The sequence below is a fragment of the Oncorhynchus clarkii genome, chromosome 9 (assembly GCF_045791955.1).
Source record: "Oncorhynchus clarkii lewisi isolate Uvic-CL-2024 chromosome 9, UVic_Ocla_1.0, whole genome shotgun sequence".
Taxonomy (NCBI): Eukaryota; Metazoa; Chordata; class Actinopteri; order Salmoniformes; family Salmonidae; genus Oncorhynchus; species Oncorhynchus clarkii.
The window spans coordinates 49,518,242-49,543,655 of NC_092155.1; the positions used below are offsets into that span (position 1 = coordinate 49,518,242).

Here is a 25,414-nt window from a genome sequence, read left to right on the forward strand (position 1 = left end):
TCATGCTAAAATCGCCACTGTCCAATGTCTTAAGTAGTTAAACACTACTCCAACCTCGTGAAAGTGACAAACTGACGTTTTCAGAAGCAGTTTCTGCCTACCTTCATGCTCATACTGCTGGTTTTGACTATACTGCTGCTGGATCAGCCTACCTGTCAATAATGAGTGATTTGGCGCATGCGCACTTGGTCAAAAACACTACATAATTCCAGACAAGACACTACATAATTCCAGACAAGACATTGTTTCCGGTTGCTTGTACATCATTATTTATACCTTTTTTTGGAAGTACATACCGGGCGTGACCGCAGTAAATGAAGATAATTGCTCAGCCAAACTCCATATTTGGTTAGTAAATTCAAATATTTTGACATTAACATGTGCAGAGCTGTCTAACGGCTCGATCACACCTGCAGTGCAAAAATGATATGCAACATCTGCTACCATTATTTGTCATTCCATCTATGCACACAATGTGATGCATACGTTCGATAAATCCAACTATGCACCACACATAACGCACTGCAACACATTCGACATGTATGTACCAAAACGTCAAACACTTTCGGTGTGATCGAGGCGTATTTTTTCATAGTCATCGTCTGTCTCCCCCTTTTAGCCGACTAAACTCAACGATTACGATGCAGTTGTGCGATAAGTAGTGTGAGTGGACTGGAGCTCTGACCTCACATAAAATTGTATTTTTGTTTTAAAACGACTTATTTAAGCACCCAAAGATTAGCACACATAACAAAGTCGTGACTCGTGTTTAATTGGGCTATTGTTTGAGCACTGAAATAAAACACCTCATTATGTGATGCCGGAGCTCCAGTACTCCTGCACTTCTCAACTCCATTGTAAATCATGGAGTTTCGTTTAATCGGCTATCTCCCCCTCTGCCCAGACGCTGGAGCAGGACGAGGAATATAAGACCAGTCGCACGTTGTAGCAGCTCACAAAGCAGGCGAGCCTGTGAGAATATTTAGCTAACGTTACGCCTGCAAAATATTTTGTGAAAGAATTGAGAGAAACGGGTAAGTTAGTTATGCATTTGTTGCCGAATGTTGTGCATGATTGCTCACGTTAACTAGCTAGCTAACATCTTTGTAACGTTAGCTGCTTTGTTTATTCTGTTCAGTGGATAACGTTAGCTAGCTAGCTAACAGTAATACATGCTGGCTAGCGTGTCTTTCAGTTTCACATGTTTTCGCCCGTGTGCGAGCGACGTGTGTGTGTGTGAGTGAGTGAGAGAGAGAACTTCAGTGTGTGTGAGTGAGTGAGAGAGAGAACTTCAGTGTGTGTGTGTGAGTGAGAGAGAACTTCAGTGTGTGTGAGTGAGTGAGAGAGAGAACTTCAGTGTGTGTGTGTGAGTGAGAGAGAGAACTTCAGTGTAAGCTAACTCGTGATAGTTTGACTCCCAAACCTCAAACACTTTTTGGCTGTAGCAGCATGGTGAATCAAGTGCAGAGAGTCGAAGACACATGGCGAACATGCAGCAAAAGCGACTCAAGTGGCGCGAGCAACAGCGGTTGCGAGAGTTCCAAGGAAAGCTCTCGCTCCTCGACGCCGGTGTTGGACACCGACCGCACGGACAGGCTACGGGACAAGATGCGCCGCCGGACGGAGTCGGGCGACCACTGGTTTTCCCTCGAGTTCTTCCCTCCTCGCACTGCAAGTGGAGCTGTCAACCTCATCTCTAGGTATGTAGCATAAGCTTTGGCTTTGGCTTGTTCTAGTAACTCAGCACTTAGTTTTGAGTTTGAAAACTATCACCTGTTGAAATGTATCACCTGCTAGTCAATGCAAATTTCTCTTCCATTTATCCCAATTCAGATTTGATCGCATGGGCTCAGGGGGGCCCCTGTTCATAGACGTTACCTGGCATCCGGCAGGGGACCCGGGTTCGGACAAGGAGACCTCCTCCATGATGATCGCCAGCACAGCGGTCAACTACTGTGGCCTGGAGAGCATCCTGCACCTGACCTGCTGCAACCAGACCAAAGAGAAGATCACTGGGTACCTGAGCAAAGCCAAACGCCTTGGCCTGAAGAACATCATGGCTCTAAGAGGAGGTAGGGCCTTTTTGCATGGACTAGGGTGACATTGTACCCAGACCCAGTTCTAAGGTCGGTTTTCACTTTTATTTTCTTAAAGTGGAACTGACAGCGTTTTAATTACTTTGCAGCTCTGAAACCGACATTCATATCAGTCAAATATATCAAATTCGTTGTTTATTCTACAAAACTGACTTGAGAAATAAAAAATAATGTGGTTCTAGTTTACTCAAAATTTCATGATGTAGAGGAAGGCATTTTTGGCAGAATAGATCGATGCATTTCAATGCATGATTAATTAGCTAATTCACCAATACTATTCTTGGTAGTCCAACAAATATTGCTATCAGTTTGTCTAGCAGGCCAGCTGTGGTTTACAAAAAACTACAAATGTATCAAAGGCTGTGCATGTCAATACAATCAAAATAGCAAGAGGCATGACATGGCAAATAGGCTAAATTATGTATACTGAGCAAAAATATAAATGCAACATGTAAAGTGTTGCTCTCGTGTTTCAGGAGCTGATATAAAATATTCCAGAAATGTACCATATGCACAGTTTTTATTTCTGTCAAATTTTGTGCACAAATTTGTTTACATCTCTGTTAGTGTGCATTTCTCCTTTGCCAAGATAATCCATTCAACTCACAGGTGTGGCATATCAAGAAGCTGATTAAACAGCATGATCATTACACAAATGCACCTTGTGCTGGGGACAATAAAATGCCACTCTAAAATGTGCCGTTTTGTCACACAACACAATGCCACAGATGTCTTCAAGTTTTGAGGGAGGGTGCAATTAGCATGCTGACTGCAGGAATGTCCATGCGGAACATTTCAAGAACTTTGAAAGTTTCTTCAAGTGCAGTTGCAAAAACCATCAAGCTCTCTCATGAGGATCACCACAGGAAAGGAAGACCGTTACCTCTGCTGCAGAGGATAAGTTCATGAGAGTTACCAGCCTCAAATTGCAGCCTAAATAAATGCTTCACATAGTTCAAGTAACAGACACCTCTAAACATCAACTGTTCAAAGGAGACTGCGTGAATCAGGTCTTCATGGTCGAATTGCTGTAAAGAAGCCACTACTAAAGGACACCAATAAGAAGATACTTACTTGCTTTGGCCAAGAAACACTAGCAATGGATGTTAGACCTGTCCTAAATCTGTCCTTTGGTCTGATGAGAACAAATTTGAGGTTGTTTTTGGTTCCAACCTCCGTGTCTTTGTGAGACGCAGAGTAGGTGAACGGATGATCTCGGCATGTGTGGTTCCCACTGTGAAGCATGGAGGTGGGGATGCTTTGCTGGTGATTTATTTAGAATTCAAGGCACACTTAACCAGCATGGCTACCACAGTATTCTGCAGTAATACGCCATCCCATCTGGTTTGGCTTAGTGGTACTGTTTTTCAACAGGACAATGACCCAGCACACCTCCAGGCTGTGTAAGGGCTATTTGACCAAGAGCGTGATGGAGTGCTGCATCAGATGACCTGGCCTCAACCCAATTGAGATGATTTGGGATGAGTTGGACCGCAGAGTGAATGAAAAGCAGCCAACAAGTGCTCAGCATATGTGGGAACTCTTTCAAGACTGTTGGAAAAGCATTCCAGATGAAGCTGGTTGAGAGAATGCCAAGAGTGTGCAAAGCTGTCAAGGGAAAGGGTGGCTACTTTGAAGAATCATCTAAAATGTAAAATTTAGTTTGATTTTTCAACGCTTTTGCTTACTACTTGATTCCATATGTGTTTTTCCATAGCTTCACTATTCTACAATGTAGAAAATAGTGAATGAGTAGGAGTGTCCAAACTTCTTACTGGTACTGTGCATTCGGAAAGTACTCAGACCCCTTGACTTTTTCCACATTTTGTTACGTTACAGCCTTATTCTAAAATTAATTAAATGTTTTCTTCCTCAATCTACACACAGTACCCCATAATGACAAAGCAAAAACAGGTTTTTAGAATGTTTTGCAATTTTATTACAACTAAAAGGTACCTTTATTTAAATAAGTATTCAGACCCTTTCCTTAGATTTGAAATTGAGCTCAGGTGCATCCTGTTTTTACAATAATCATCCTTGATGTTTCTACATCTTGATTGGAGTCCAACTTTGGTAAATTCAATTGCTTGGACATGATTTGGAAAGGCACACACACCTGTCTATAAAGGTCCCACAGTTGACAGTGCATTTCAGCGCAAAAACCAAGCCATGAAGTGGAAGGAATTATCCGTCGAGCTCAGACAGGATTGTGTGGTGTCACCGATCTGGGGAGGACGCGAACATCTCAGCATAATTGAAGGTCCCCAAGGACACAGTGGCTTCCATTATTCTTAAATGGAAGAAGTTTGTAAGCACCAAGACTCTTCCTAGAGCTAGCTGCCCAGCCAACAGAGCAATCGGGGGAGAAGGGTCTTTATAGAGTAGCGCCGGAAGAAATGGAAGCAGTATAACGGGCGCCTAACTAATTGTGCTATCGTGTGTATTTTTTTACTTCGTTTTTTTTTTGTGTGTTTTTTTTGTACATAATGTTACTGCCACCGTATCTTACTGCAAAAATAGCTTATGGATATCAGGACAGCCATCCCTCACCTCGGATTAGACAAATAAATATATATATTTTTATTCAGGAAGCACAGGATGTACTTAACACCCGAAAAGGCCAACATCCCCATCGTTGGCAAGAGGAAAGAGAAGCAGGTACAGAGGACACAGTGGGGTGCCTCGTAAGGATCCGCAGAAGGCGAGTGGGAACGCTGCCGTTACCGTCAATATTACTTGCCAACGTACAATCATTGGACAATAAATTAGATGAGGTACAAGTGTGAATATACTACCAACTGGACATCAAAACTGTAACGTCTTAAGTTTCACAGAATCGTGACTGAATGATAGTGATATTCAGCTAGCGGGATATACGCTGCACCGGCTAGATGGAGCAGCACACTCCGGTAAGACGGGGGGGTGGGGGGGGGTCTGCATATTTGTAAACCATTGGTGCACGAAATCTAAGGAAGTCAATAGATTTTGCTTGCCTGAAGTAAGAGTATCATGATAAACTGTAGACCACACTATTTGCCAAGAGTTTTCATCTATACTTTTCGTGGCTGTTTATTTATTTACCACAACAGACTGCACTCAGTCCGCTGTATAAGGAAATAAGCAAACAGGAAACCGCTCACCCAGAGGTGGCGCTCTTAGTGGTCGGGGACTTTAATGCAGGGAAACTTAAATCAGTTTTACCTAATTTCTATCAACATGTTAAATGTGCAACCAAACATTCTAGATCACCTGTACTCCACATACAAAGCTCTCCCTCGCCCTCCATTTGGTAAATCTGACCACAATTATATCCTCCTGCTTATAAGCAAAATGTTAAAGCAGGAAGCACTAGTGACTCGGCCTATTTAATACAAACATGTTTTTTAAATTGGTCAGATGAAGCAGATGCTGAACTGCAGGACTGTTTTGCTATCACAGACTGGAACATGTTCCGGGATTCTTCCGATGGCATTGAGGAGTACACCACATCAGTCTCTGGCTTTATCAATAAGTGCATTGAGGATGTCGTCCCCCACAGTGACCCCAACCAGAAGCCATAGATTACAGGCAACATTCGCACTGAGCTACAGGGTAGAGGTGCCGCTTTCAAGGAGTGGGACTCTAACCCGGAAGCTTATAAGAAATGCCGCTATGCCCTCCGACGGACCATCAAACAGGCAAAGCGCCAATACAGGGCTAAGATTGAATCGTGCTACACCGGCACTGACGCTCGTCTTGTGTGGCAGGGCTTGCAAATCATTACAGACTACAAAGGGAAGCACAGCCGCGTGCTGCCCAGTGACACGAGCCTATCAGACGAGCTAAATCACTTCTATGCTCGCTTTGAGGCAAGCAACACTGAGGCATGCATGAGAGCATCAGGTGCCCCAGACGACTGTGTGATCACGCTCTCCGTAGCCAACGTGAGTAAGACCTTTTCAACAGGTCAACATTCACAAGGCCGCGGGGACAGACTGATTACCAGGACGTGTGCTCTGGGCATGTGCTGACCAACTGGCAGGTGTCTTCACTGACATTTTCAACCTGTCCGAGTCTGTAATACCAACATGTTTCAAACAGACAACCATATTCCCTGTGCCCAAGAACACGAAGGCAACCTGCCTAAATGACTACAGACCCGTAGCACTCACGTCCGTAGCCATGAAGTGCTTTGAAAGGCTAGTAATGGTTCACATCAACACCATTATCTCAGAAACCCTAGACCCACTCCAATTTGCATACCGCCAAAACAGATCCACAGATGATGCAATCTCAATTGCACTCCACACTGCCCTTTCCCACCTGGACAAAAGGAACACCTACGTGAGAATGCTATTCATTGACTACAGTTCAGCGTTCAACACCATAGTACCCTCAAAGCTTATCACTAAGCTAAGGATCCTGGGACTAAACACCTCCCTCTGCAACTGGATCCTGGACTTCCTGATGTTGTTTCTGGCCATCTTGAGCCTGTAATCAAACCCACAAATGCTGATGCTCCAGATACTCAACTAGTCTAAAGATGGGCAAATTTATGGGTTCTTGATGGTTGCTGATAATGGGCCTCTGTGTGCCTATGTAGATATTCCATTAAAAAAATCTGCTGTTTCAACTACAGTAGTCATTTACAAGATTAGCAATGTCTATACTGTATTTCTAAAAAAAAATGTTAAGTTATTTTAATGGACAAAAAAAATGTGCTTTTCTTTCTAAAACAAGGACATTTCTAAGTGACCCCAAACTTTTGAATGTGTGTGTGCATTAAAAAAATCTCAATCGACCTGTCTTAATACTTTCAGGTGTATTTTGTGGCTTTTTGTGAACACTTTCTAATGATCTAAAGTTGCGCTGTTGCTACTGCCGTTAGACAAACAGTCCACTTCAAAGTGAATGATGGCAGGCCATGTGGCAAAATACTTATTTGCATATAGGCCTACTGTAGCTCTGATTGGCTCCTGAACAAGACTGACGTTTTATTTACTTAAGTACCTTATGAATTGTGAAATGAACGGTCGCTTTCCCACTCTATCGCTCTAGAATTTTCACACATGCCTTACTGTCAATTTCAAACATTGTGAAAAATTACCATATCAGTGCTCACTTCTCAGAATAGTACCAAAAAAAAGCTTAACGTGAACAGATTTGAATAAGATTTTATGTTGCTAAAATGCTGTCAGTTCCACTTTTAATTGTTATTGTTAGGATTTGGGGAGGGTGAGCTGATCCTAGGGACAACTTTTACACAGCAAGGTTGGTCCATTTGTAGGAATGTTTGTGTGTTTTGAGGGTCACCCTGATATTTTGGAGAGAAGTTTCTGTTTGAATGCATGATTGCAGCCTGTTGCATCACTCTCACTCGGCAAGATCTTCACATTGCTGCTCAAGCTCTCGTCCTGTCACTCGCATTGGAGCCTCTTGCATCATTCACTCTTCAATATTCTTGGTTTGCATTTATGCTCGTGGTCACATATCGCCGAGTCTGAGTGAACCTTATTTATCCAGGTTTTTCTCATTGAGATGACGTGTCTTTTTCAAGAGTCTTGGCTAACTAGCTAGGACTCATTGTAACAAATTCCCAGTAAACACCATGTTTTCCTGATCTCTTTATAGATCCTATGGGGGCTGACTGGGAAGAGGAAGAAGCGGGCTTCAACTACGCCACAGACTTAGTCAAACACATACGCTGCGAGTTTGATGACTACTTTGACATCTGTGTTGCCGGTACGTTTGAAGCAAAGTGTATTTATTTTTATCCCCACTTTTGAGAAACTGGCCCTCCTGAATGTTTTGGTACACATACTGGAGAGCTCTTTGTCTACGCCGATTCAGCATCGTTCACACCCTCCTAACAGTAGGCTTTAACTTGCAATGAGAAATGGCTTTCTGACAATGAGTAACTAATATCTGAAAATTGTAGCTACCCGTATACATCTCTCTCTGTTTCCACCGTGCATTCCACTGATTGCAAAAATCTGTCAACTTCTTCTGTGACAATACTGTTAATTGACGTTTCTTCTGATGACAGTGATGGGGGAAGACTTCAATGATTCTTCCCCCCCCCCCCTAATCAGGGATTTTTTTTCATAGTCTGATTAATATTTTGATTAGTCCTAGAGAGACATAATGGCATGTCCATCAAAGTAGTAGCTATTAACTTCAGGGCCGCAATGCAACACTTTCAGTTCTTCATGATATCTTTCAAAAAAAATGCCACAGTAGGAAGGATTATCCACATATACTGAGCAACTCATGTTATAGGCCGAAGCATGCTACATGGCAGACAATCCAAACTCCTCTCTCGGGCATGTCCAGCCCATCCATTATCTCAGCCAATCATGGCTAGCGGGTAAGTTCCTGTATCTTTCCGTGGCTAAACCAAATAGGCTCGTAATAAAAACATCTTATTTACAGATGGCATACAAGTTTGTTAATAAGGCACATGAAAGTTCACACGTTCCAGAAGGCAATTCTGCCAAAAAAAACATGTTTTGTAAAATGCATCTCCTGTGAGGTAGTGACGTGTGACATGTATGCCTAGCTTCTTGAAACTGGTCACAAATGTGACCACCACACACACACACACACACTGAGCATTAAAACCCTTTCATTGTGGCAGGCTACCCCACTGGCCACCCGGAGGCGGAGAGCTACGACGAGGACCTGAGACATCTGAAGGAAAAAGTGGACGCTGGCGCCGACTTCATCATCACCCAGCTCTTTTTCCGGGCTGACACCTTCCTCAAGTTTGTCAGAGACTGCAGGGCCATAGGAATCACCTGCCCCATCCTACCAGGCATCTTCCCTATCCAGGTACTGTTGGATATGGGCCTAAACTGGGGGTCAGGTGGGTGGGGGGGATGTAAATAAATGCACTAACTACTGTAAGTTGCTCTGGATAAGAGCGTCTACTAAATGACAAAAACATGTTATGTTTGTGTGTGGAGTGATCAAAGGCTACATTTGTCAAAGGTTTAAAGGGAGGGGTAGTCTTTTTGAACAGAACATTCTTTCTAATGTGATAGCAAAGATGTAACAAATGACCAAGTACGCTCAGTGCTATTCAAAACAATTTTTTTCTCATAATTGGACCATTGTCCCTTGGAATTTTTATCAATTCTACATTGATGCCAGTCGATACAGAAGTGTATCACTCCCACCGTGACGTGTGTCATTAGTTATTTTTCGTTGTCTTAAGTGTGTCTGCAATGTGAGAGTACATCAGTTGTATGGAGACATTTGCTCTTTACATTTTGTTTTTCTGTCAGTACCTGAACCAGTAGGATTTGTTTTCCAGGGCTACCAGTCTCTGAGGCAGCTGGTCAAACTGTCCAAGCTGGAGGTGCCCGAGGAGATCATGCAGGTCATCGAGCCCATCAAGGACAACGATGCGGCCATCCGCAACTACGGCATTGAGCAGGCTGTGGGCATGTGCCGCGTGCTGCTGGAGAGCGGCGAGGTGCCGGGCCTCCACTTCTACACGCTGAACCGCGAGGTAGCCACCATGGAGGTACTGCGGCAGCTGGGCCTGTGGATCGAGGACCCCAGGTCTGTCAATTGCGCTAGATTGGTTATCTTTCAAACACTTTAGGTTGCGCTTGATTTAGCTTACCCAGTATTTAGGGGGAAAACCTAAAACTAATGGCATGTTCGACTTCTGAGCTGTCATGTTTTCACACGTAGTGTGGGTACCATTTTGTAATCATGTGTGTATTACAGCACTTTCATTAGACCTGGAACATTTAACAAAGATTTCACCATGTGAAGTAATTTCTAACAGGCTAGGTGTTAGAATGGAATACGCGCTGTCTTGCCTGTTCCTAGTACTGATGGAGGGTTTGGGGTCTACTTGGATTGCCAGGCGGACACTCCCCTGGGCGGTGAGCGCTCACCCCAAACGCAAAGTGGAGGACGTGCGGCCCATTTTCTGGGCCTCCAGACCCAAGAGCTATATCTACAGAACACAGGACTGGGATGACTTCCCCAATGGACGATGGTGAGCAAAGCTGGAGAAAAACTTCAGAAAGTTTGTGGCCACAATTTCTCACCTTGGCTAGTTTGTGGGTGTAAATTATGTTGTTGATTCAAGGCCTTTTCACACTACTGGACTGAGCCAAGCTATACTGTGATGTGAATCAGGGATGTATAACATGTACTGTATAGTACTGTATAATCAGTGAACAGGCAATGCCCCCAGGTCTTGTCAACTTGGCTCTGTGTTATTTCAGGGGAAACTCGTCATCTCCGGCCTTTGGTGAACTCAATGATTACTACCTGTTCTACCTTAAGAGTAAGTCGTCCAAGGACGCCCTGCTGAAGATGTGGGGCGAGGAGCTGACCAGCGAGCAGAGCGTCTACGAGGTCTTCACCAGCTACATCACAGCCCAGCCCAATGTTGCCGGACACAAGGTGACACCTTGACCTCTACACTTTGGCGTGAAAACTTTCTTTCATTAGGCGCCTCATAAATACAACCATGTGCATTATGACAACCACTTAAAACAAGAACCTAAACCCTTGACTTGCGCTTTGCTCGGCTGATGTCTCCTGACCTCTCGTCTTCTAGGTAATGTGTCTGCCGTGGAATGACGACCCGCTGGCCCCGGAGACCAACTTGCTGAAGGACGAGCTGGACAAGGTAAACCGCAGGGGAGTCCTCACCATCAACTCCCAGCCCAGCATCAACGGCAAGCCCTCCTCAGACCCCATCGTGGGCTGGGGCCCCCCTGGTGGCTACGTCTTCCAGAAGGTAAAGTTCGGCGTCTGTGGTTTGGTTGTGGGGATGACCAATTATGTCTTATTATATAAAGGCTCATACATGCTTATATTACTGTACCTGCATGCTTAAAGTAACGTTTTCCCAAAAAGAACAAGGTAGGCCTAGTAAAAGGAGTGGGCAGGTACACTTGGAACACTATTTAGAAATACCCATAAATCCTTTAGAATTATCAAGGATTACTACTGGTTTAGCAAAATTAAGGCAGTCACAGTTTATCTTATGTTATTGAGAGTAGGTTGATTCACAATCTTTCCTAGAAATGAAAGTGCATGAATAAATCAGTCTGTTGTGGTATTGTTGATCGGCAGTGAAGGTTTTTCAAACTTAACAGTTCTTGTATCACATGCATACCAATCATGAGATGACATGAACCTTATACTGTGCCACATTTACAAATCCAACAGGCTTATCTGGAATTTTTCACCTCAAGCGAAAATGTCACCGCTCTCCTCAAAGTGCTAAAGAAGTACGAGCCTCGCGTCAACTACCACATCGTCAACGTTCACGTAAGTTCTCAACTACAGGCATTACATCTACACATATTTTGTGAATTGGAACAGTTTGCTAGAATGATCTACTGGCTGATTTTTGTATCCATCTACAGGGTCAGAATACTACAAACGCCCATGACATGCAACCCAACGCTGTGACATGGGGCATCTTCCCCGGCAGGGAGATTGTCCAGCCCACCGTGGTGGATCCAGTCAGCTTCTTGTACTGGAAGGTAAGGTCAAAGGTCATCTCATTAACCTACTGGGCCCCTTCCAGGAACATTACCCTCTATGCACTTGTGTAGATATACAGCAACTGGATAGGTGTAAGCAGTTCAGTGAAAACGCCTATCAGCAAGATGGAGTGTGCTCGGAGTTGTTTCTGGTTGTGGACTGTGCCCATGACTCAGATGAGTTCGTGGAATGGTTGTCATTTAGTTCTCTAACATTTTAAAGAGATTTTAGTGGAGTATGGTATTTGAAGTACAGTTTTGAACCCTCCACATCTTTATGAGCTTGAGCGTTTGACACAACCTCCCGTGAAGCCTTTTCAAAACCAGAATTTTGTGTGTAACTTCATCAGCAAGCTGTATCAGTTACCAGAGCTGTAAAGATTAATCTTTAGCACCACGCCTGAACACCCCCCCCCCCCCCCCTTCTGGAATGTGTTGAGTTAATTGTTCTCGCGTTCTTTTAATAGGACGAGGCCTTTGCCCTGTGGATCGAGCAGTGGGCCAAGCTGTACGAAGACGAGTCCCCATCACGTATGATCATCAAGTATATCCACGACAACTACTTCCTTGTCAACCTGGTGGACAACGACTTCCCTTTGGACAACTGCTTGTGGCAGGTCATCGATGATATGTTTGAGCTGCTTGACAACCCCCCGGAGGAGCAACCCGCGGAGCAACCTGCAGAGCAACCCAACGATGAGCAATCCGACAAGGAACAACCTGGAAAGTAACCATGGCGATAGCCACCAACTGAGCAACTTTTTTTTCTTTGGTGCTGCTTTCGATAACTTTTCACTCAACAAACACCACAAAGTACTTAACTACAGTATTATACCATACAGTATATACTTTTAAAAATATACTTAAAAAAAAAAGATGTATATTATCTGGAGGATGGATCTTAATCAAGAGGTACTTCAGTGAATGAATACAGTGCATTTGGAAAGCAATTCAGACCCTTTCACTTTTTCAACATTTTGTTACGTTACTGGATTATTCTAAAATGGATTATCCTTTTTTTGTATTTAATCAATCTACACACAATACCCCATAATGACAAAGCAAAAACATGATTTAAAAAATATTAGCAAATTTATAAACAAAATAACTGAAATACCTTATTTACATAAGACCCTTTGTGTTGAGACTTGAAATTGACCTCTGGTGCATCCTGTTTCCATTTATCATCCCTGAGATGTTTCTACAACTTGATTTGGAAAGGCACACCCATCTAAATAAGGTCCAACAGTTGACTGCATGTCAGAACAAAAACCAGGCCATGAGGTCGAAGGAATTGTCCGTAGAGCTCTGAGACAGGATTGTGTCGATGCACAGATCTGGTGAATGGTACCAAAAAAATGTCTGCAGTATTGAAGGTTCCCAAGTGGCCTCCATCATTCTTAAATGGAAGAAGTTTGGAACCACCAAGACTCTTCCTAGGGCTGGGCGTCTGGCAAAACTGAGCAATTGGGGAAGAAGGCTTTGGTCAGGGAGGTGACCAAGAACCCGACGGTCACTCTGTCAGAGTTCCTCTGGAAATTGGAGAACCTTCCAGGAGGACAAACATCTCTGCAGCACTCCACCAATCAGACCTTTATGGTAGAGTGGCCAAACAGAAGACACTCCTCAGTAAAAGGCACATGACAGCCCAATTGGAGTTTGCCAGAAGGCACCTAAAGGACTCTCAGACCATGAGAAACAAGATTATATTGTCTGATAAAACCAAGATTGAACTGTTAGGCCTGAATGCCAAGCGTCACGTCTGGAGGAAACCTGGCACCATCCCTACGGTGAAGCATGGTGACAGCCTAATGCCGTGGGGATGGTTATCAGTGGCAGGGACTGGTAGACTAGTCAGGGTCGTGGGAAAGATGAACGGAGCGAAGTAGAGCGAGATCCTTGATGAAAACCTGGTCCAGAGCGCTCAGGACCTCAGACTGGGATGAAGGTGAACCTTCACAACAGGACAATGACCTTAAGCACACAGCAAAGACAATGCAGAAGTGGCTTCAGGACAAGTCTTTGAATGTCCTTGAGTGGCCCAGCCGGAGCCCGGACTTGAACCCGATCGAACATCTCTGGCGAGACCTGAAAATGATTGTGCAGCGGCGCACCCCATCCAACCTGACAGCTTGAGAGGATCTGCAGAGAAGAATGGGAGAAACTCCCCAAATACAGGTGTGTCACGCTTGTAGCGTCATCCCCAAGAAGACTCGAGGCTGTAATCGCTGCCGAAGGTACTTCAACAATATACTGAATTAAGGGTCTGAACTTATATATATTTTTAATTTTGAGAAAAATAAAATGTTTTGTCATTATGGGGTATTGTGTGTAGATTGATGGGGAAAAAAAACAATTTAATCAATTAGAATGAGGCTGTAACAATGTGGGAAAATCAAGGGGTCTGAATACTTTCTGACTGCATTGTAACACAGGGAAACGTTTTGTAATTTTTAAACCATTTTAATTGTGTGTTTGGTGTATCTATCTAAACGTATGTGGACACCTTCAAAGTAGTTGATTCGGCTAGTTCAGCCACACCCCTTGCTGACATGTGTATAAAATCCGATGAGCTCCGCGACTTTCAAAGTGGCATCGTGATAGATTGCCACCTTTCCAACAAGTAATTTTGTCAAATTTCTACCCTGCTAGAGCAGCCCCGGTCAACTGTAAGTGCTGTTGTTGTGCAATGGAAATGTCTCAGTCGCGAAGTGGTAGGCCACATAAGCTCACACAACGCGACTGCCGAGGGCTGAAGCACATAGCGTGTAGAAATCATCAATCCTCGGTTGCAACACTCACTACCATTTTCCAAACTACTTCTAGCTTCATGAAATGGGTTTCCATTGCCGAGCAGTCGCACACATGCCTAAGATCACCCTGTGCAATGTGAAGTGTTGGCTGGAGTTGTGTAAAGCTCGCCGTCATTGGACTGGGGCAGTGGAAATACGTTCTCTGGAGTGATAAATCACACTTCACCATCTGGCAGTCCAACGGGCGAATCTGGGTTTGGCGGATACCAGGAGAACGCTATGTGCCCCAATCTATAGTGCCAACTGTAACGTTTGGTGGAGGAATAATTGTCTGGGGCTGTTTTTCATGGTTTGGTTAGGCCCCTTAGTTCCAGTGAAGGGGAAATCTTAACGCTACAGTATACAATGACATTCTAGACAATTCTTTGCATCCAACTTTGTTTCAACGTGACAATGGGGGATGCTAGAAAGCGAGGTCCGTACAGAAATGGTTTCTCGATCTGTGTGGAAGAACTTGCTTGCACAGAGCCTTGACCTCAACCCCATCGAACACCTTTGGGATGAATTGGAACGCCGACTGCACGCCAGGCCTAATCGACCAACATCAGTGCCCAATCTCACTAATGCTCTTGTGGCTGAATGGAAGCAAGTCCCTGCAGCAATGTTCCAACATCTAGTGGAAAGCCTTCCCAGAAGAGGAGGCTGTTATAGCAGCAAAGAGGGGACCAACACCATATTAATGCCCATGATTTTGGAATGATGTTCGATGAGCAGGTGTCCACATGCTTTTGGTCATGTATGTACTTGAGGGTGAGAGGAGGGTGAGAACGGTGGTATATTGGAAACTGTTATTCATTATGTGAATTTAAGCGCTGTAGACTAGAGCATTTCATAAGACTAAACTCTCTTTTAAACCAAAGTTTCAATTGAGAAATACAAGGATATTTCTCCTGACGAGTCAGGGTTACCAGAACACACAAGCATCGACAGACTTGATTTGTGATTACCATTGTAATCTGCCATAGACAATAATTGAAAATGATACACACTATGAGCTGCTGCTAAGATGTCACCTGAGGCCTTAACTAACAAGCATTTAAGCAGTGACCTCACTGCTTTTATATTTTGTCTTTCTCTGTTTTATATTTATTACCGTTGTGCAACGTCAATTAAAAAACAAGCATACTTTACATGTTGCTATGCTCAATTGCCACCAGCACAATGTGTGATTCATTTAATTGTTTTCTCCCTGATGTGTACATACATGGTGGTTTACACCAGGGGTTCCCAAGCCTTTTCACTTCTTCCAGTATTGGAGAACATCCTGTGCCCCCTTTGTGCGCACACCCCATTTTTATTTCTATGGGCACAAACACTGTTCTGGAGACAAACTGTTCATACCACTCTTGTTGGTGGAGAACATTTAGCACATGTGACGCTTATTTACTGCAATTCTACACATTTTGTCTTGGGTGCAAATAATATTTTGTGTTTTTAAAGCACGTTTTCTTGCATTTCTATACATTTTGCCATGTCTAATGTGTATTCATGTGATATTTGAGTTCACATTTTTATCACTATCGGCAAAACAAACAAAAAAATATTCTAAAACCGTCAACTGACCTGGGCTAGTTATAAATGGCTCTCAATTTTGTAATTGCACCTCGTGCATTCTATTATAACTTTCAAGAGTAAGTTTTTAAAGCTAGACTGACCAACTTTTTTTTGGTGTGGGGTTGCGGAGCGGGGACCACCATGCTCTACAATTTGGGAACCACTGGTTTACTCAGCTATACCTTTTTGCATGATAACGGTTAGTACAAAGTCCATGGGATCTCACCACCTGATGGCACAAATTAGGGATTTCCCCTTGGAACATAAGCCTGTGACTTGTCAGAAAGGGATTGGATGATCCTTCTAGACAGATGTATCACTGCCCCTGTGGCCGATGTGAAGTCAAACCATATCCCACTGCATACATTGGAACAACTTATCTCTTGAGCCTGCTGGCCTATAACCTACATAAAATGTACTGCACTTGCCTGGAGTCTAAGCATTAAGTTATGTTCAAATGTACAGTTGAAGTCAGAAGTTTACATACCTTAGCCAAATACATTTAAAATTCAATTTTTCACCATTCCTGACATTAAATCCTATAAAAATTCCCTGTCTCAGAATAACAGTGGATTATTTATTTCAACTTTTATTTTATTCATCACATTCCCAGTGGGTCAGAAGTTTACATACACTCAAATAGTATTTGGTAGCATTGACTTTAAATTGTTTAACTTGGGTCAATTGTTTCGGGTAGCCTTCCACAAGCTTCCCACAGTAAATTGGGTGAATTTTGGCCCCGTCCTCCTGACAGAGCTGGTGTAACTGAGTCAGGTTTGCAGGCCTCCTTGCTCGCACATGCTTTTTCAGTTCTGCCCACAAATTTTCTATAGGATTGAGGTCAGGGCTTTGTGATGGCCACTCCAATACCTTGACTTTGTTGTCCTCCATTTTGCCACAACTTTGGAAGACCCATTGGCGACCAAGCTTTAACTTCCTCACTGATGTCTTGATGTTGCTTCTGTAACAGTATAACTTTAAACCGTCCCCTCGCCCATACCCGGGCGCGAACCAGGGACCCTCTGCACACATCATCAACAGTCACCCACGAAGCATCGTTACCCATCGCTCCACAAAAGCCGCGGCCCTTGCAGAGCAAGGGGAACTACTACTTCAAGGTCTCAGAGCAAGTGACGTCACTGATTGAAACGCTATTTAGCGCGCACAGCTAACTAAGCTAGCCATTTCACATCCGTTACACTTCAATATATCCACATAATTTTCCGGTCTCATGATGCCATTTTATTTTGTGAAGTGCACCAGTCCCTCCTACAGAAAAACACCCCCACAACATGATGCTGCCATCCCCGTGCTTCACGGTTGGGATGGTTTTCTTTGGCTTGCAAGCCTCCCTTTCCGCCAAACATAACGATGGTCATTATGGCCAAACCAGCTTTATTTTTGTTTCATCAGACCAGAGGACATTTCTCCAAAAAGTATGATATTTGTCCCCATGTGCAGTTGCAAACCGTAGTCTGGCTTTTTTATGGTGGTTTTGGAGCAGTGGCTTCTTCCTTGCTGAGCAGCCTTTCAGGTTATGTCGATTTTAGGACTTGTTTTACTGTGGATATAGATACTTTTGTGAAGATGCTGGAGGAAATAGGTACAAGGTCCTTTGCTGTTGCTCTGGGATTGATTTTCACTTTTTGCACCAAAGTTCGTTCATCTCTAGGGGACAGAACTCGTCTCCTTCCTGAGCGGTATGAAGGCTGCGTGGTCCCATGGTGTGTATACTTGCGTACTATTGTTTGCACAGATGAATGGTACCTTCAGGCGTTTGGAAATTTCTCCCAAGGATGAACCAGACTTGTGGAGGTCTACAATTGTTTTTCTGAGGTCTTGACTGATTTCTTTAGATTTTTCCCATGATGTCAAGCAAAGAGGCACTGAGTTTGAAGGTAGGCCTTGAACTACATCCACAGGTACACCTCCAATAGGCTAATTGACATCATTTGAGTCAATCAGAAGCTTCTAAAGCCATGACATCATTTTCTGGAATTTTCCAAGCTCATTAAAGGCAGTCATCTTAGTGTATGTAAACTTCTGACCCACTGGAATTGTGATAGTGAGTTATAAGTGAAATAATCTGTCTGTAAACAATTGTTGGAAAAATTACTTTTATCATGCACAAAGGAGATGTCCTAACTGACTTGCCAAAAACCTATAGTTTTTCAACAAGAAATTTGTGGAGTGGTTGAAAAACAAGTTTTAATGACTCCAACCTAAGTGTATGTAAAATTCAACTGTATACCTCACCTGAGGGGCGGAAGGTAGCTTAATGGTTAAGAGTGTTGGACCAGTAACCGAGAAGTTGGAAAATCTGCCGAGATGCCCTTATTTCTCCCAAAAGTCACTTTGGAAAAGAGTGTCTGCTAAATGACTAAAATATAAGCCATATTGCTGCCATTGGTAGATGCCAACATGATTTCAATAGAACCCTGTTAGGCATGGTGGCACAGAATCCAAATATTCAACCCCCTCCTGTCAAAAACAAGAGTCCACACCAGAGTCAACAAACTAAAAATAACAGAATTGAAACCTACTTGGCTGAACTCTTATCAAAAGAGACCGACATGACCAACTGTTCTGGGGTAGTAGGAGTCTTCCCCTGAGTTTTAGATAGTGAAAGCCTGTCTCAGGTCAGTTATGCCTGGCAATGGATATCTCCTTACTCTGAAGCTCAGTCATTCGGTCTAATCTTAAGATTCCTTCATGCAAGGAAAAGGGTCTGTCTTAATGTGATTTATGGAGGGCCCAGGGGAGTCTCAGATCACCTGAATGAGACATGAGGTCCCCTAAATGCAACATCTAACTTTGGGGGGAGTCTCCAAATAATTCTAACTTAACCAGTCTGCAATTAAGATAGATATATATCTATCTATGCTATCTGTACTGCTAGTGATAATTCTTTAAAATAAAAGCTTATTCCAAATGAAACACCCCTACCTATGTGCACTGTTTAAAAACATTTTCTCCATGGCTGTATTTGTCATGTCTGGATAGTCCTCTCAAAGATGGTTCACTCAGGCCTTTTACCATTTAAAAAAATATATATTGTTCTGGTCTGTTTTACTGGGTGTATCTTCCATAGACACCAATGCATTACGGGCTGGGTCTGGTCTACTTAGTTCATTGACTTTCATTGAACTAGAAATAAACTGAGTGGGATATCTCACTTCCTCTTCTGTCTCTGGTCCCGTATTACAAACCCTTTTCAGGTGTCCAAATGTTTCTTTCTACAGAAAAGGTCCTTTTGTCGGCAAGATGTATCATTTAATTCAGGCTGCAAGAGTGTAGACCCAATGACAATTGCCGAATGTCATTAAACTTTTTGGTGGTTTGTAACAGATGTCTCTTTCCATTAAATGGTGCTACTGCACAGTACACTTTCTGGATGCTGGAATTATTTTGGAGTGGAAGAACAGGTGTAGGTAGCCTTCTTTTTGACGTGATTTGATTGACAATAAGAACATCATGACTGGTTGTGTTCATGACAAATTAAAAGGTAATAAAACATTCGACTGTTAAACGACATCTACTATTAGGCCCATACATTCTTTTCACATGCACACAGAGGAGGTCCAATGGAAGAAATGGAGGCCCCTGAATGTCACAGTATAATTTGCACTCTGTGTAAAAGCATGGGGCAGGCCACATACTTGAAATATGTTGAAACCTGCACCAAGTCCTATATGGTAACCACCACCCCACCCCACCCCAACCCCCAGGGTACTAGGAAACCAGATGAACATGATAGTGGAGAGGGGAACCCGGGAACCATGTTACATAAGCATGAACTCACTGTGAACCCACTGACAGATGTCTCCTGGAAAGATTACACAAGAAATGTCTGTTCCACCAGTTTCCATTACTCAGTGAAACCCATTAAACATGCCAATACTAGCCTGGAGTTGTCAGTTGGTAAAGGATGAATTATGAGTGTCAGTTGTTCAATGCTGAGTTTGCAAAATGTGATCTATACTAGCCTATAGGTACTAACCCTAAAACTGTCAGCGTGGCTCTTCTTTCACACTGTGTGTAGAAAACTCCCCTCTTGCGATGAAGCACCCTCTGCTGCAATTGGACTACCTCATACTTATGTCATACTTCCCGGTCCCATACCTCAGCTAAACCTTTGGGGACTTGAACTTTAGACAGACGGGACTGCAGAGAGTTCATTATTCTAAATGTAGATGTAGTACTGGGGTGTATTCATTAGTGCACACCATCGTAAAACCTTTTGCCACAAAAAACAAGTTGCAGCAAAATGTGCATGTCTTATTGGAGAAGTTCAGGTTTGTCCCTCCTCATTTTGGCCTGTTTGCTTCCATTTGGTTTCCAGTGAATAGACCCCTGTACTGTACAAGATCACCTAGAGACTAAGGCTGGAAGAAAGGATGTCCCAGATATCCAACATTCTTGAAAATGCAAAAAGGTTTATTTAAACACGGAAACCTTAAACTGGTCACTTACTCCATTTAACTCGAGTTATTATGCATCTGAACTGGCTGCAGTGACGATGCATCTGACTTTAAACTGCTGCAGTTGTAGTGGCTAAACTGTCCAATATAATTGTCCCAATACAATTTCCATCCTAATCCTTTAGCCATAATGATGAAATTATCGTCTTGACATATGTCCAGAGTTGAATTTAAGTTGAAAAATCATACATTTACAAAAATGTCAATAAATAAAGAGACGTTCTGATTTAAGGTGTAACTAAAATTTTTAAAAACAAAGGTCAGCATTTCATGGTATGGTCAAACTAGTGTGTGCTTCCATTCTGCCACTCCCAGTAGGCCTTGGTGCCTATAGGCCTTCTAACTGAATTCCATGTAGAGGGGGAGCACACATACTCTACAACATGAATTCATTATGAATTTGAAACACCAAAAAATTACATTTTAAATTATTTGGCTCATACAAAATGTTTAGTACATTTCCTTATGCATGTCCATCATACATTTTTTTTAAAGTAAATGTGTGCCTACTTGTAATGTATTCATTCCCCTTATTTTTGATAGATTTTGCAAATGTTCTGCATATTGATCTGGTGGAGATCTTTGAGGTTAAGTGAGTATAGGCTATACGTAAAGTAGATGTATCCTTGCATTCCTAGACAGAAACTATGCATGCTGGATGTCATTAGTCTATTTTGGTCCAGTGGTATAAGTTATACCATTTAAATATGGAGGCTGCCAGGTCAAATTAAGTTTCGCTGTAGACCTCTGGGGCTATTTTGGGTCACGATAAAACTGGAGTGAACAACACATACTCTAAAGTTTTTTGTTATGCCTGTTGGTCTATGAAAACCAGAATCGGATGGATAAACACAAAGATCTTCATAATGTTGATTAAATAGAAAATACAGCCACAGGGGAGTCACAATGGGTAATGCTTTCTCATTGGGCACACCACGTCACATCAACATGGATCATTGGGAAATATCTTATTTGGTAGATGCTGTACGTTGATCAATGCACTACTCGAGAGCCCCAAAAAATCATGCTATTTACCAAGCAAGTTTTCATCTATATTTTTCGTAGCTGTCTATGTACCACCACAAACTGATGCTGGCACTAAGACCACGCTCAATAAGCTGTAAAGGGCCATAAGCAAACGAGAAAATACACATCCAGAGGCAGTGCTCCTATTGGCCGGTGATTTTAGTGCAGAGAAACTGAAATTTGTCCTCACCTCATTTTTACCAGCATGTCACCTGCGCAACTAGATGCGAACAAAAACCTCTAGATCAGCTTTACTCCACACACAGAAATGCATATAAAGCTCACCCTCCATTTGGCAAGTATGACAAGAACTCTATATTCCTGATTCCTGCTTACAAGCAAAAACTCAAACACTAAGGACATTTTAAGTGCAGCTGGAAAAATGCCTGTGAACAGGGAATAATTGACAACAGTGTGTACTTCCTCAACTCTACTTGTATCATATGCAATCACAGTTCAACAGGGGCACACAAAAACAGAAGTTGTAACAGAATGTATTTATTGTGAAATCATTTGAAGCATTAGGCCATTTGGAGTTGAAAGAGTTATATGATTAGCATGCTTCTTTCCAGGCTCAATAGTGTGAAATATGAACAGTACATCTACTACTGTATGTCTCAAAGCTGTACACACTAGTTTCTTCTCATAAGGTATGTAAGAACAGCTGGTAGGGACAAACTTCAGAGAACATTCAAACATTCAAGAACATTCGAAGGAGCTCCCCAATGTCAAAGCTGGAGGTGGAAGACAATATCTATGAGAATGGTTATCACGTTTTCAAAACAATACATTACAAAAACAGACTATATCCCACTGCATACATCGGAATGATTTCTTATCTCTCGCACTTCATATTGCTCTACTGCACTTGGCTGTAGTCCAAACATAACCTCATTCACCTAATGTTAACCGGCTGTAGTGCTGCCATTGGTTGATGCAAACGTATCAACAAAACCATTAGGCATGGTGGGAGTGGGACAGTATAAAAAATATTGACCAGTGTGGTCACGTTGACCCCCTCCAACCAACAACACAAACATGAGTTGAACTCCAGAGCAAACAAACAAAATTTAACATAATTGAAACCCACTTGGCAGAACTCTTATCAAAAGAGACTGACATGACCAACTGTTCTGGGAGCAACAAAAATCTAGGGTCTTTGTCCTAAGGACCCTGGTCAAAAGTAGTGCACTAAATGTGGAATAGGGTGTCAGTTAGGACACAAACCTTGATTTAAGGCCCGCACAGACAATATGATTTAAGCCGTCTTATGCCACAATTTTGCCGTCCCAAGCAAAATGTCCCGTTGTCTGCAAATATTTATATACAGTATATATATACATTATACACTACTGTTCAAAAGTTTGGGGTCACTAAGAAATGTCCTTGTTTTTGAAAGAAAAGCTATTTTTTTGTCCATTTAAAATAACAGAATTGATCAGAAATACACTGTAGACATTGCTAATGTTGTAAATGACTATTGTTGCTGGAATAGACAGATTTGTAAAAAGCTTAAATAAATAATTCTCTCAACTATTATTCTGACATTTCACATTCTTAAAATAAAGTAGTGATCCTAACTGACCTAAGACAGGGAATTTTTACTAGGATTAAATGTCAGGAATTGTGAAAAACTGAGTTTAAATGTATTTGGCTAAGGTATATGTAAACTTCTGACTTCAACTGTATATGAATATATATTTCAAATGTACTTTTACACCTTTTCGTAATATCTAATTGATACAGTTTTGTCCCATCGCTGCATCCCGTACGGACTCAGGAGAGGCGAAGGTCGAGAGCAATGCATCCCCCGAAACGCAACCCTGCCAAGCTGCACTGCCTCTTGACACACTGCCCACTAAACTCGGAAGCCAGCCGCACCAATGTGCCGGAAGAAACACTGTACAACTGCCTACCGTAGTCAGCTTGCAGGCCCACCACAAGGAGTCGCTAGAGCGCAATGAAACAAGGAAATCCCAGCTGGACCAGTTGTGCGCTGCCTCATGGGTCTCCCGGTCACGCCCGGCTGTGACACAGCCTGGGATCGAACCCGGGGCTGTAGTGACGCCTCAAGCACTGTGATCCAGTGCCTTTTTTTTTTTTTTTTTTTTTTTAGACCGCTGCACCACTCGGGAGGTCCTTGTCAGCAAATTCTTAGGTTGTAAACAATTGTCGGACATCTTGGCTTGTTCAATGTGACAGGGTCTAGGTCTGCCGATTTAAGTAACAAGCTCCGACAAAGTTCTGACAGTGTCAGAAATATTTAGCCTTTATCGTGTAGTGAGCCAATCCCAGTGACTGACCAATAGAAACACGGCCGGCAATAACACCATGCTTGTTTCTCGAGACAAAACATTGCCAACATAAAAGCAACTGCTTGTTGTGGTTCTTTCGACGCCATGCTTGATATGCCCAGGTGACATAGCCTACGTTGCAGTTAATGTAGCCTACGTCAAGGCAAAGGGTGGCTACTTTGAAGAATCTAAAATCGACCTACTTCATGAGAAAATGTAGTAAGTTAGGTAGGGTTATTCAGTAGGGTTATTCAGTAGGGTTATTCAGTAGGGTTATTCAAGTGCAGGAAATGTATCTTCACTGCATGCCCAGGGCCTACTTTTGGTCATTATGGTCTGGAGGATGTAAAAATATTTGTCACCACAACATGCGGTAAAGATATCAGTGGAATTCAACCAAAACAATGGCCATACAAATGTCCACCCATAGGCGATAGATCCAGATTCTGGCCTTTTTACAATATTTCAAAATACAATCACGGGGGAAAACAGTTTGGAATGCAAACGATGACTAACCTACTTCTGAAAAGAGAAGATCTAAACTGTCTGTAGTTAAGCTACCAAAATATTTGATCAACTCCTCCCCAGTACCCCCAACTTTAACTATCTCCCTCAGGCCTTCCCTCGGCTATATCTATACTGTTTTTTAATAGGCCTATATATGGATAAAATTGGTTCACAACATCGAATTTTAAGGAGAAAGCAAGTGCCATGATCCCACTGATTTTTTGCTCCAGAGTAGAGAATATTGGTATATGCAGAGATCAAAAAGCTGATTGCTAAAAACATGTTTGATTTGCAGGAGGGGGGGAATTGCATTGAATCAAATGATCAATTTTCAATGATTAACTGCCTGTAAAAGCAGGGTTACTATTGTTTAAAAAATAGCAACAGTGAATAGTGAAATGGAGATGCCTATACAATCACATCAGAATATTGGTAATAGTCAGCAACAAACATCAAAGCTAAGCAGGGCTTAGTTAAAACCCTGGATGGGAGATGAAAGTGGTGGTTGTAGATAGATCCACTCTCCAGTAGGAGGTGCTGTCTAGCCTATTGTTTATTCTGATAATGGATATAGCGTTGAAGATCTGAAGCTGTTTCAAAGGTACAAATTCAACATATTTTATACAAGGTTTGTGTACATTGAAAATTGGTTAACATGATAATCCTGAGGTTGACATTTCGCCATCAGAACAACAGGTTACGTTGGTGACTTTCATTGGCACTGTCCACAGCAGCATGCTGGCATTAGTCGTGAGTCTAAAACATGGTCCAGCTATAGCAAGTAGAAAATGTTCCCTATTCCCACTTCATTCAGGAACTCAAGATAGCGCCATCAAAACAACTCAGTATCAGATCCGCCGGTGTTTTCAAAACTGCACTGCCGCGCATCATCAGCGGTCGCAAAGACAGACAGACGGACAGAAGGACTGACATCCAGGAGCCAATATTACAGTATATGAACCGTTACCACACGCATTCTGTATCACTTAACTCTCATGTATAATGAGTCTAATTCATAATGACAGCGAAATAAAGGTAACTGCCAAAGTAAAGGAAACAGTTGAGTAAATAAGTGATACAAAGTGTATTGAAAACAGGTGCTTCCACACAGGCGTGGTTCCTGAGTTAACTAAGTAATTAACA

The 25,414-nt window shown here is 42.6% G+C and overlaps 1 protein-coding gene across 4 annotated transcripts; it reads left to right on the forward strand.

Moving 5' to 3' along the window:
- Positions 1 to 212: 212 nt before the first annotated feature.
- Positions 213 to 15,562, forward strand: LOC139416462 (methylenetetrahydrofolate reductase (NADPH)-like). Of its 4 annotated transcripts, XM_071165082.1 has the most exons (13): positions 213 to 348; positions 905 to 1,034; positions 1,446 to 1,700; positions 1,834 to 2,072; positions 7,707 to 7,817; positions 8,713 to 8,906; positions 9,391 to 9,641; positions 9,955 to 10,089; positions 10,322 to 10,502; positions 10,660 to 10,842; positions 11,277 to 11,378; positions 11,477 to 11,596; positions 12,064 to 15,562. In XM_071165082.1, the coding sequence occupies exons 3-13, from the start codon at positions 1,450 to 1,452 to the stop codon at positions 12,325 to 12,327; spliced, it is 2,031 nt and encodes a 676-aa protein (XP_071021183.1). In that variant the 5' UTR covers positions 213 to 348; positions 905 to 1,034; positions 1,446 to 1,449; the 3' UTR covers positions 12,328 to 15,562. The 4 variants fall into 4 exon arrangements, with proteins under 4 accessions (XP_071021183.1, XP_071021185.1, XP_071021187.1 ...); XM_071165084.1 differs by lacking the exon at positions 905 to 1,034 and having other exon boundaries at positions 217 to 348; XM_071165086.1 differs by lacking the exon at positions 905 to 1,034 and having other exon boundaries at positions 328 to 348; positions 1,449 to 1,700.
- Positions 15,563 to 25,414: the final 9,852 nt, after the last annotated feature.